Source organism: Lathyrus oleraceus, chromosome 6 (genome assembly GCF_024323335.1).
Source record: "Lathyrus oleraceus cultivar Zhongwan6 chromosome 6, CAAS_Psat_ZW6_1.0, whole genome shotgun sequence".
In the NCBI taxonomy this organism is placed as follows: Eukaryota; Viridiplantae; Streptophyta; class Magnoliopsida; order Fabales; family Fabaceae; genus Lathyrus; species Lathyrus oleraceus.
This window is the reverse complement of record NC_066584.1, coordinates 283,985,494-283,997,991: the sequence shown is the minus strand read 5'-3', so window position 1 is coordinate 283,997,991 and position 12,498 is coordinate 283,985,494. Positions and strand designations below refer to the sequence as shown.

The 12,498-nt window shown below is 35.7% G+C and overlaps 1 protein-coding gene across 1 annotated transcript; it reads left to right on the top strand.

Annotated features, from left to right (window-relative positions):
* The first annotated feature begins 11,170 nt into the window (after positions 1–11,170).
* LOC127097083 (transcriptional regulator SUPERMAN) lies at positions 11,171–11,826 on the top strand. Its single transcript, XM_051035594.1, has one exon. It carries the CDS (start codon positions 11,190–11,192, stop codon positions 11,685–11,687), a length of 498 nt encoding a protein of 165 aa, XP_050891551.1. The 5' UTR covers positions 11,171–11,189; the 3' UTR covers positions 11,688–11,826.
* The last annotated feature ends 672 nt before the right edge of the window (positions 11,827–12,498 follow it).

The window sequence follows — 12,498 nt, the reverse complement described above, 5'->3', positions numbered from 1 at the left end:
GCTGACAATGTAAGACATTATTTCAATTCTCAAACATCAGATACATAAGGAAGATAATCCCTAGTTAACCCCTTTGATCCAAGGAGTAGGAGTTTCTTTTTTATACGGAAAAAAGCGTAGATCTTAACTAGGGGTAGGGTAGTCTTCAGTTAATATGACCATGCATTCAAATTTCAAAAAGTAGGTAACCCATTTGAGGATCAACCACATCTTATCCCTCACGAGAGGTCGAAAATCACAAATCCACAATGGTTGTCCCTCACCAACAAAAGGAGCAAGGTAGTCACGACCTTTTTAACAAATCAAATGAACAAATGGAACATGACTTATTCCAACAAATTCAAGAGTAAAAAAATCAAAAAAAGAAAAAGAAAGTTCGCTAAGTCGAAAACTTGAAAACAAGTGACTTAGGAAAAAATTAGGGCATCTCGATTGACTGCAAACTAAAAAAAAACAGTCCAGACAAAAATTACGGAAAGCAAAAATGAAGAAGCAAAAAGTGGAACAAAAAAAATATATAGCAAGAACAAATTTGTGTGACTACAAACGAGAAACAAAAGGTAGCTGATTTCCACTTCAAAAAGCCCATTGGTTCCTTAACCCTCAAAACCCTTTTGAAAAATAAACATTTGTGTCGAAATAACTGAACATAGGACTGAAGAACATCAAGGAGAATCGGTGGGTTAAAATAAATTTTGAGCCATAAATCCTTTTATTCTGAAATCGTGAACTAGGTCATGTTACAACCTCAAAAGACCTAATTAAAGCAGGGTTTATTTAGAAATCATACTATAGCAAGATCGCATTAAAGCTTACTCCTAAGGATTTGATCATCATTTGTGTTAGTATCGATATGGTCTTCTCACTAGTGATTTAATCAATATATGTCATCATCTCGGTGAACAGATTTGAATTTCAAAGCTGACATAAGCATAACATTAGGATTATCATTTTCAAAATGAACATTTTTACTGGCGAATAAGCACTTGACATAAAGAAAGTTTCCACAATGAGATTCAACTAAGAAGTTTGATCGTACTAAGAGGCAAAATGCCTGAGGATTCTGTTAAGCAGGGGCAAGTCATTTTAAGTGATCACACCGAAGGGGAAAACGCCTGAAGAATCCGTTGAGAAAAAAGACAAGTTGCTTCAAGATTCAGTCAATCTGGAGTAATCACATCGAGATTCGACAAATCTCTCCAAGATCAGATAGTCAGGGGCATTCCCCTAAATATCATCAAGTTAGGGGAAAAATTACTCCAAGTCTCGTATTGAGGTAGGCCACCTTAAGAGCACAAGAGGCCAGTCACTCCAAGAGATGGTTAATTAAGGGCATGCAATTTCAAAACACTGGAGGCAAGTCATATTGAGATCGTCTATGACAAGGTTGCTTCATAACTTGTGACTAGGGCAATCCATGCAGATACACAATTGACTGGGGAAATACTAGATATAGAGGGGTATTTCTTCTCCATACCTTCAAAGTTGCACAAGCATGCTCTCTCGTGCATGAGAAATTATGGAGTTCAAGAAGAATGTCAGGAAATCATGCTAAGCATATCCCATAACCTTTCAACTAGAAGTTTGGTAGCCAAGCAAGACACTTCCCAGCTTCAACCATACATGACCCGCCTCAGGGGCACTTGTTGAACCTTTTAAACCATGCATAAATCATCACCATAAATTAATTATGTCGCTTCTCTCATGCATATCATTCATCTAGCATAACATAAATCCTTTAAACCCAAAAAAGAAAAGCCAAAGACCAATCTTTATTGGCCTTTCTTAAATCCCAACTTTGATTTGGCCCTATCCATAAAACCCAAACTTTGTTTTTCCCTCTCCATAAACCCAAACTTTGTTTTTCTCTCATGTGATTTTGGTTGGGCCTTAGTGCTCTAAGCCAATTGTTTGCTATTTGTATTACATGTTTGCTTTACATACCTCCCTGCTAAACATAACAACCACACTTTGCATTGGACCTCAATCTATTAGACCCAACGATCCTGTTTCCAAACCACGCTCATTTTTGGCCTGTCCACCCCTCTGTAGTAGTAATTTTCATGTTAATGCATTTTAATTTCGTTTTTTTACATATTTTACACATTTCACACTCTAATACATTTTAATATAGTTTAGTTCGTTTTAATTCTTTTAATGATTTTTTCTACATTTTTATTTTTACATGAAACATACTTGAAAATAAAAAATATTAATAATAGTTAATGTACGTTTTAGTTTAGTCATAATTAGTTTTCAAACTACATTCTAGAAACTATACATGTTAATATGAGATTTTAATTAGCATTTAATTTGCTAGTTTTAGTTTTTGTTAATATGCATGATACCATTTTAGTTCCTTCATGATGTTAATTCTATCAATTCAAAATTCATGTGCTTGTCACCCACAACTTGATCTTATCCCTGATTGGTTGATTGATCAAAGTTTTCTTTGATCAATTAGTCTCGTGACATTTATCTGGTTCCCTTATCCAGTCAAGTGATCATAAATTTTATGATTACCTGATGGGATTAGATTCCTGCACTTGTACCTGTTTCTTAAAGACAATTTCATCATGCAAGAACTCAAGGCTGAAGACTCTGCACATCAACACTACAAAAAGATTCTCCTGTCAATATTTGTCTATTATAACAGAAACGGTACGCTATGATCCTTAAGTAACAGAGAAGAATGAGAGGGATTATTCCTACCCTTGTTCTGAGTATCTTTGAGTATGAGGCGCAAACCCCGGTTATTCAAAGTATTCATCTTCGTTCATAGACTTTAGTGCAATTCAAGTCAAATACGCGACAAGTCTTCTTCTCCACATTCAACATCTCTCCACAGACAACAATGCCACAATATTCACTCATTTTGTTTCCTTATCCATATAAGACCAAAACTATTCTTTTGCAAATAAATTCAAAAACACTTAAAAATACAATTCGAATTGTACGCAATGAGCCTTAAGAAATGGAGAAGGAATGAGAGGGAGTATTCCTACCCTCATTCTAAATATATTTGGATAGGGACGTTTGACCCAATTGTTCAAAGTATCCATCTCCATTCATAGACCCACCAAATATAAAATCAATCACAACCTATCAAACTCATAAAGGACATGTTACCTCCGTTCTACCACAAACAAACAAATGCTTAAGTTTCCCATGCGCGAGCATACAAGTAACTTTTACCTGCTCAAATGCGAATGTTAACATCGTCCACTAAAAACAACCAACAGATCCGTATTTCTACCATGAACTACAGAACTCTGATTTTCTCATTGCACTATAAGAATACATAGGCACAAGGGTCTGAATCCTTGGCGAAAACATTAATTAATAAGCTTATTTTTCCCCTTAAAATCATTCGCAAGTAAACTTTAGATAATAAGACCTATTCGCACAAAGAACAATCAAAATGGTTCCCTTTGGCTACAAAGAATATGAGGGGTGTGAATATTTTCCCCTTGCATAACCGACTTCCTTACCCTATTTCTATTCCCCTTAGGTTTTATCGATATTTCCCCTTTCCTTTTGGAATAAATAAAGTTCGGTGGTGACTCTATTATATCATAGAGCATGCGATGTTCTCAAGTATTTTCGTGACGCGACAATTACAACACCATCAAAAAAGTGAAACTTTCAAGAAACTAAGGCAGTGTTGTTTCAAGAAGATGGGAGACTAAAGAAGATGAAAGATAATTTTGTTCATCTTGCAACTCATGATAGAGCCAGTTGCAGTAAAGTCAAGCCCGACAAGAAGGACAAGAATAAGGGCAAAGCTCCATTTAAGGTTAATGAAGGAGGATTTCAAAAGGAAAAGAAGTGTTATTTTTTGCAAGAAGAACAAACACTTCAAAAAGCATTGTCTTAAATGGAAGATGTGGTTTGGAAAAAGGTATATTTAATATTTCCAAAAATTTCGAAATAAAATCTTATTGAAATATCAAATAATATATGATAGCTTGATTCATGTTCTACTACTCATGTGTCACATATTATGCAGGGATGCATTTTGATCCAATCCATAAAAAGAAGTGAAATATTTCCTTAAAAGAGAAATAAAATGAAGGCACGAATAAAGGGAATTGAGACATATAAATTGATCTTGGATACTAGATATCACATATATATGAAAAGTTGTCTTTATGTAGCTAGACGTACTAGAAATTTACTTTCTATTGTTAAGTTGGATGAGTTGAATTTTAATTTTAGGATTGGAAATTGTGTATTTTCTTTATTTAAAGATTATGGTTTTTAAACATTAGTCGATGCTTTATATCGTTTTAATCTTGATATTAATTTTAAAGAATATTTGTTTAATATTGAACAATTACTGGTAGTAAGTGAAGTACACATAAAGAAAATTATGCTTATTTGTGGCATCAAATGTTAGGTCACATATCCAAAGAAAGAATAATGAGGTTAATGAAAGGTAAAATATTTCCCCAATTGGATTTTGGTGACTAGCATATATGTTTGGATTGCATTAAAGGAGAATACACCAAAAAAATATCAAAGAATTCATCTACAAGAAGCAACGAATCCTTGAATTAATACACGGTTATATTTATGGTCCATTCGATGTCCCTTCGTGTGATGGAGAAAAATATTTCATCACCTTCACTAATGACTTCTCACATTACTGTTACTTGTATTTATTGCATTAAAAGTCTCAATCAGTGGACATACTAAAGATATTCATTGATGAGGTAGAAAAACAATTATATAGAAAAGTAAAAATAGTTACGTGTGATAGAGGGTGTGAATATTATGGAAAATATAATGAGAAATGACAATTCCCAAGTCCATTTGCAATATACTATGCCTGGCACACCACAACAAAATGGTGTGGGTGAGAGATGGAATCATACTCTCATGGATATGGTTAAGTCAATGTTAAATTATAGTAATGTACCATTATCATTGTAGACGTATACATTAAGGACCAATGCATATTTTCTTAATAGAATTCCAAGTAAGGTAGTTTCTAAGACTCCTTATGAACTGTGGACTGAAAGGAAACCTAGTTTAAGGCATCTTCATATTTGGATATCCCAAGCAAAAGTAAAGGTGTACAATCCACATGAAAATAAGCTTGATGCCGGAATCATGAGTGGTATTTTTATTGGGTATCTTGAAAAATCAAAAGGGTATAGATTTAATTGTCCTAGCCATAATACGAGAATAACTAATTCTAGTAATGCTTGATTTATTGAAAATGGACAGTTCAGTGGGAGTGATAAATCATGTAAAGTGGATATTATGAGACTCTTGGAGAATCTTCTTCACCTGAAGTTCGGAAGAGCACTTGGCGAGGTTTATGCGCATATCATACCTTTGTATTGATTGTAGGATGTCCTATAGGTAGTCAGCATGTCTATGCCTCTACATCACTTTGACAATCACATTGTCGACATATACCTCTAGATTTTGCCCAATATGATGGACGAAAACTACGTCCATGAGTCACTGGTAGGTGGCGTAACCGTTCTTGAGGCTGAAGGGCATGCCATTGTAGTAGTAGTTTCTGTGGTTCATCATAAAAGCGATTTTAGGCACATCCAAGGGATCCATTCCGATCTGGTTATATCCCAAGTAGGCATCAATGAAACTTAACACACGGTGTTCTACAACCCATCAATTAGATGGTCAATCTATGACAATGGATATGGATCCTTAGGATAGGTAGCGTTCATATTCGTGAAGTCCACGCACATGCGCCATTTGTTTTTGTCATTTCGTACCATAACTACATTGATCAACCAGGTGGGGTACTTTGTTTCTATGATGAATCCGACATTGGATAGATTTTCCACCTATTCATCAATAGCGTCCCTCTTTTCCTCGCATACCTTCTGTTTCCTTTGTGCCAATGTCTTGGAGGATGGATGGATATCTGGACGACGGCTTACAACTTTGGTGTCTATACCTTGCATGTCTGAGGGGGTCCAAGCAAACAGGTCAACGTTTCTTCATGTCGGTCGACTAGCTCACACTCCTCCACTACAGACAAGGAAGTGCCTATCTTCATGACTTGGTGAATGTGAGGACCTATTTGGACTTCTTTAAAGTCTACTATGGGTGTGAGTCGCTCTGCCTCTCCACCTAATATGGGGTCCCAACCTTCGAAGTAAGTATTTATAACTTCAAAAGGATGGGCGTAAATTACTACGAGTTCTTCTCTAGATGTCTCCAAGCAGCTCAAATAGCATTCGCAAGCCACTTGTTGATCTCCATGGATGGTACCTACCCTTCCATCTATGAGCGGATATTTCAGGGTTAAGTATCGAGTGAAGGTGGCAAGAAACACAAGAAAGGGGGTTTAAATTGGGTTTCTGAAAACAAAGTCTTTTTCAAAACCAACTCAATCAACCCCAATACCACGAACAAGAAAAATAACAAAGTTATTTTTATACTGGTTCGCTTTTAACGAAGCTACCTCCAGTCCACCCTACCAAGTTAATTTTTCCTTCTCAACAAGGATGTAATGCAATATAACTGAAATTGATTACCGACACCATAAAGACAAACTGTCTTTGCCTTCTTGAGTCTATCTGACTAAAACCTAGTCACTCAAGGAAACCACTCAAACAACTTTGATATTTACAAGTGCGTGTTTACAAGTATTGCTTCTAAGAAAGTAAATTAACACAAGATTAATACAATGAATGTCTCACATAGTAACGAGCAACATCTCTATGTCTGTTTACAATGACTATACACAGAAAATATATACTTCAACAAAAGAGTGTGTGTATGAGCGTAGTATTATGCAATAAATTAACATCTTATTCAATTCTTCCAACTCTCCTTTATATAGGCAGTTAAAAGATTAATTTGAGGGTAAAATTGGAATAGCAAATTCCAGTTGTCTCTTTGTATAACGATTTGCATATAGGAGAAAAAATGGTACAATAATATTGTCCTTAGCCCACAAAATTACCATAGTGGAGGGAAGGGTGATATTGTACTATGTACTATTTTTATGATGCAAAACCTTTTGATCTTATCTTTTAATCTTCAGAGACTTCTGATGAAATGATGTTGAAGATTGCTTAGAAGGATCAAGAGACTAGTTGACAAAATCTTCAGAACCTCAGTCTTCAAAGTCTTGACACAGTTCCTCATAACCATGTCTTAAGATCCTGTTCTTTAGAATCTTCAGATCTTGATCGCGAAATCTTGAAGGCTGACAATCCTTCAAAGGCTTTTCAATCAGAGTCACAATTAGAAGTTTTAGCATAAACATTCATCGGAACCGTTGTCTAAGAGCTTTCTTGAACTTGACAACATCTTGTAAAGCACTTGTATCTTTTCAGAGTCAGAGTGTGTTGATTCTAGAATATGATGATGTCACACGTCAATGCTTCAGAGTCAGAACCTATTAGCAAAAGTAATACACTAGATAAAAACCATTAGTGTACAAAATTGTTCTTTCAGAAACAATGCATTGTTATCATCAAAACTAAAGGACAGATGCATAACCAAATCTTATTCTTATATCGAATCGATATGATCGCCCCTAGAGATTTGATGGTCAGGCACCCCAAGATGATGTTATAAGGTGATACGGTATCTACGATGAGGTAGTTAACATCGATGGTTTTGGCATCAACATCTTCTCCGCATGTGGTTTTTAGGGTCACATAGCCCATTATTTGTACTCGTTCGCCCGATAATCCTATCAGAGAGTCGTTCAACATCTGTATGCCATCTAGATTTAGTTGTAACTTCAGGAAGAAATCCCAAATTAGGACATCGGCTGAGCTGCTCGAGTCTATTAGGATGTAACTGATATTTCAGTTGCCATGCTGAACGATGATGACAAAAGGATCATTGTCGTGAGGGTTGATGCATATCGCATACTTTTAAGAGAAACTGATGTTGACCCCTGTCTTTCCTATAATGTTTTTACGAAATTCGAGGAATATGACGTTCTCCGTGAACACTTGTTTCACGTATCTTCAACGGGAGACCTTGGAGAGGCCCTCCCAGAAATACCTCTAACAATGGTGTTGACTACGTGGTGTATGAACATGTTAGTCATCTCCAACAAGAGGGGGATGTTAGGGTTGGAGTGAAAGTCATGGCTCATGTTAGTTTACCGGGCCCCACGATGGATGCCACTATATTTGTCAAAAAGTACAGGGTGTGTGTGTCCCCTACAAGGGTAGGGATACTCATAGGCTTTAGTATGTGTATTAAAATCTTGGTAATTAGGGATTTCTCACGATGATGAGAATCTATGCAGTGGTTTTTGAGGCTTTAAAAGACCAACTTACGTGAGGTGAGAGGCCTAGCTAGTGGTCAGTGTTGTTGGGTTGCAGATAGGCAATTAGGTTAATTATGTGTTACAGCTGTTGGGAGCTCAATGATATTTGATTAGTGAAGAATGGGTATCACATGATCCTCCTTATCCAATTGAGGGGTAATCTATTTATAGGGGTTTCTAGCACTTAGGGTTTCCTCAGGAATGGCCACCGCCTAACTAGTTAAATGGTGGACAGTTGAACCCCTATTTTCAAGAGAGTCATGGGTCAGTAACGACTTTAACTTTTTCTTTATCAAAGACATGTCTTATCCCATTTTTCTCCTCCCTAGGCGAGGAAGACTTAAGGGCGAGGAATGCCTCCCTTCTCCTAGGACGCTCCTAGGGCATCGCCCTATGCAAGGCTTTTTGAAAATATAACACTATAGGGTACATGGAGTATTTTCTTAAGAGAAAAGTCATTTCTATGTTCAAACTTAGATTGAGATTCAAACGAGGCCATTTACTACACAAACATGGTTAGAACCTAGATAGGAATGTTTTGTTTGTAAATAAGAGTCATTGGTATTTAAGTGATGAGATGCACTGGAGCCAATGAACCAAGCTTGAGAATCAAGTTTAACTTGTAAGAAGTATTCTTGAGTATGTCTTGTTGGTTGATGAGTAGTTATTATTACGATAAATGAATCAAGTTTACCTTCATTTTCTATGTCTTGTCATCATTAAAGGCTCTTGTTTGACGAACAAATGAATCAGTGTATCTATGTCAGAACTTCATCACCGCATGAACATACTTGCCACATAGTTGAAAGGAAGGATCATCTCGTGAGCCATCCGACCATGAGTATACCTTCCTCTTACATGAACCTGATTTGAATATTAATCAATGTGATCTAGGTTTACAGAAACATTTTTAGGTCGAGTGCTTGGCAAAATTGATCCAATTGCGTTTATTGAGCATACAACAAAGGTGAAACGCCATAAAGGAAAGGACCAATCTTGCCATAAATTTGTATAAAGAATGGATTTTACTCTTCAGGTAGGCCTACAAGAATCATCTTCACTTGGTCTTGTTTACTGAAGGTGTCGCCTATAATGAGAAGTGAATAAGACATAACTTTTATATAGAGAACACACTCCGATAGGGTGTGATTTTCCTTCTTTGTGGATTTTAGTTTAGATTTCAGCTATCAGACTCACGTTTTCATCATCACACTGAAATATTTGTAAATTCGATCCTAGACCTCCTAAGAGTGCCTTCATGCAAGAATCCTAGGTAGTAATGAATAAGAGATTATGGATAACAGACAAATGAAAAAGTGACTAATCTTGGACAACCTGGTTTCATTATCAGTTGAGATTGAATCGATTTATTGATTACGATCTATCTTGTGAAATTGAAATGCTAACATCCGTGTTATCGTTGCACATTTTCATTTATGTTTTGATGTTTTTGTAGCCTTTTCCAATTTATTATAGTTTCATTTATTGATTTGATTAATTTGGTTGTAATTTGATCATTCGTTGTAGATTGTACCTTGTGTCTCCACTTACAATATATTTCACTCCCTTTTCTCTCCTTTTCCTCATAAAATTTGAATCAAACATATTTAATTAGAAAAAAATTCTCCCCTACATCTATCTCGAATCAAACACACCCTAAATGACTAGTAATGATTGTTTGAGTTACTCAGATCCTTAGAGATTAGATATAGGACTAGATTTTCCTTGACCATAATTTTACACTTTGTAGTGTAAACTATTTAAAAAATCTCAAAAATAATATCTTATCTTTTTGGGCAATGACTATAGAAGAGCCGGTTGATAGAAGCATATTTTCTTCATCAAAGTAGTATATCAGAAAAAGGAACTTATGACCGAGGCAATGTTTTAAATAATGGTCGTGGTCGGGTAAATGATTTCCGGATTCCAATTGGTACATGTGTTACAATGTTGATTGTGGTTGTCGTGGTGTAATTTAATTACAATTTCTTTTCACCATAAAAGTGGTGAGTAAAGGTATCAGTATCGTCACTTTCTGATACCGTTTGTCGCGACTTGTCGCGATCTTTAGTGTGGTAACTAACCCTTTTCTAAAAACTTGTGAGGTAGTATTTTGTAGGGTGGTAAACGGGCATGCCCGCACCGCAAACACCCACAAAAAACAGGAAGGAGTAGGGTGAACATTGTGTAAGGTGCAGACTTGAAACCTTATCTTGTCTTGGAAAAAAATGAGGACGTGATGGGACGGGCATGCGGGTACTATAACTTTTTAACTTAAAAATTACAAAATTTATGTTAATATTCGTGTCTGGAATAAAACGAAACAAAGCGGGATAAATATGTTAGAGGTGCGGGCTAAAACTTTGACCCTCTCCACGTAAAAAAAATGCGGATAAACGTGCATTGTCCAACGCACCGGACCTGTTTTGACATCGCATGAGATTTGGTATGTGTTATGAAGCGACCTGCATTTCTTCTTGATGTAAACAGTATAACTTATATTCAAACGGGTAGGTGGGTGTACCCTAATTCATTCCTAGCTCTAGAAAGAGTATAATTTACCCTTTAATCTATCATTTCTAAAATGAACAAGTATAAACCGAATCATGAAAACTTTATTGATGAAAGCAACATAACCAAGGGTTGTCAGCAAATTAAAATACAATAGATACTAATCATAAAAATTACCCAAAGATTGGACCCACAAAATGAGCCGGCTAAATGAACAACCCCATGCAAATGCCAAAACAAAAAATCTAACATCTCCAAATAGAAACCCACTAATAATAGAAACAAAGTCAATTTCATCTTCTTTTCTCCTATGTCACACCCTTCAAACTCATATAAAAACCCTTCTCTTTCTCTCTTTTATTTTCATCATAACCATAAACAAATATTCTCAAACTTCAAGATGGCAAGATCAGATAGTTCAACTTCAACCGAAGAAAGTGATGATCCAGAAGAATCTATAGTAACCAAAAGATCTTATGATTGCACATTTTGCAAAAGAGGTTTCACTAATGCAAGAGCCTTAGGAGGCCATATGAACATTCATAGAAAAGAGAGAACCAATTATAAAGCCAAACAAGGCACACCTAATTCCTCACCTTTTGTTCCAGTTGTTTCAGACCAATCCTCAACATATTATAATTACTGCATTTTGGAGCCTCCTATGAACTATAATGACATGTATCTTCAGCCATCAATAACCAACCCTAGAAATTCTCCACCTACTTTTCAATATGATTTTCTTAACACAAACTCACAATCTTTGTTAGGAAACAATTTGAGTCTCCAAATTGGTTCAGGCCATGACGGTAACGATCATGCTTGGAGAGGAATGGAGAAAGATGGTGAAGGGGTGGACCTAGAGCTTAGGCTTGGTCATGATTCATACTCAAACTACTAAGGTATCTATAAGTTTGAGAATGCACTGAAAGTTTTTTTTATATCATTTAAACCGGGGCCATTCATGCGTGCAAGTGCAACTACTAATCTACGGTCGTTCAACGAATACTTATAAAGTTTACTTTATTCACAAGCATTAGTTATGCTGTAGAATGATAGTTTATCATTGATTATTAGTAGACAAACATATATAATTAAGTTGATCTTTATGTAATAAATAGTATATTTTTAAGAGCTAGATGATCACTGTTTAAATTTTATGTTTGTAAGCATGTGGTAGCAGAATCTGTTCATAATGTATATCAGCAGTAATGTTAAGCATATGTTCTTACCAATTCTCTTATTCTAATTAATATAACTAGTCCTCTATTCGTGGGTAAGACTTATTAAATTATTATTGATAAGTTTTAAAAAAATCAAAATAATTTATAACATGTTGGTATAATTTCATTTTATATTGATTGCAATTTTTAGAAAAATATTAACAAAAATTTTATAGTTTGTATTTTCAATTTAATTTTAAAAATGAAAAAAAAAACTAAAACTTCATTCCGGCTAAGCATGATAATGTGGTAACTGATTTGGGTTTGTCAGATTTAAGAGTGTTCGAGAACGTGGGTTTGTTGGAAGGTCAAATGGAAAATGTTTGGTTTGGAGACTTTATGGTTAGGGTGAACTAGCCGATGTTTAGTCGCATGGGAGGGCGAAGAGCAAGAAGGGGGTTTGAAGTGGTTCACCAACGCTCTTCTTAAGTTTCCCGCGGAGGTGGTAAATAATCAAACATTTAAGGGAGGTTGTGTATGAGTCTTTCA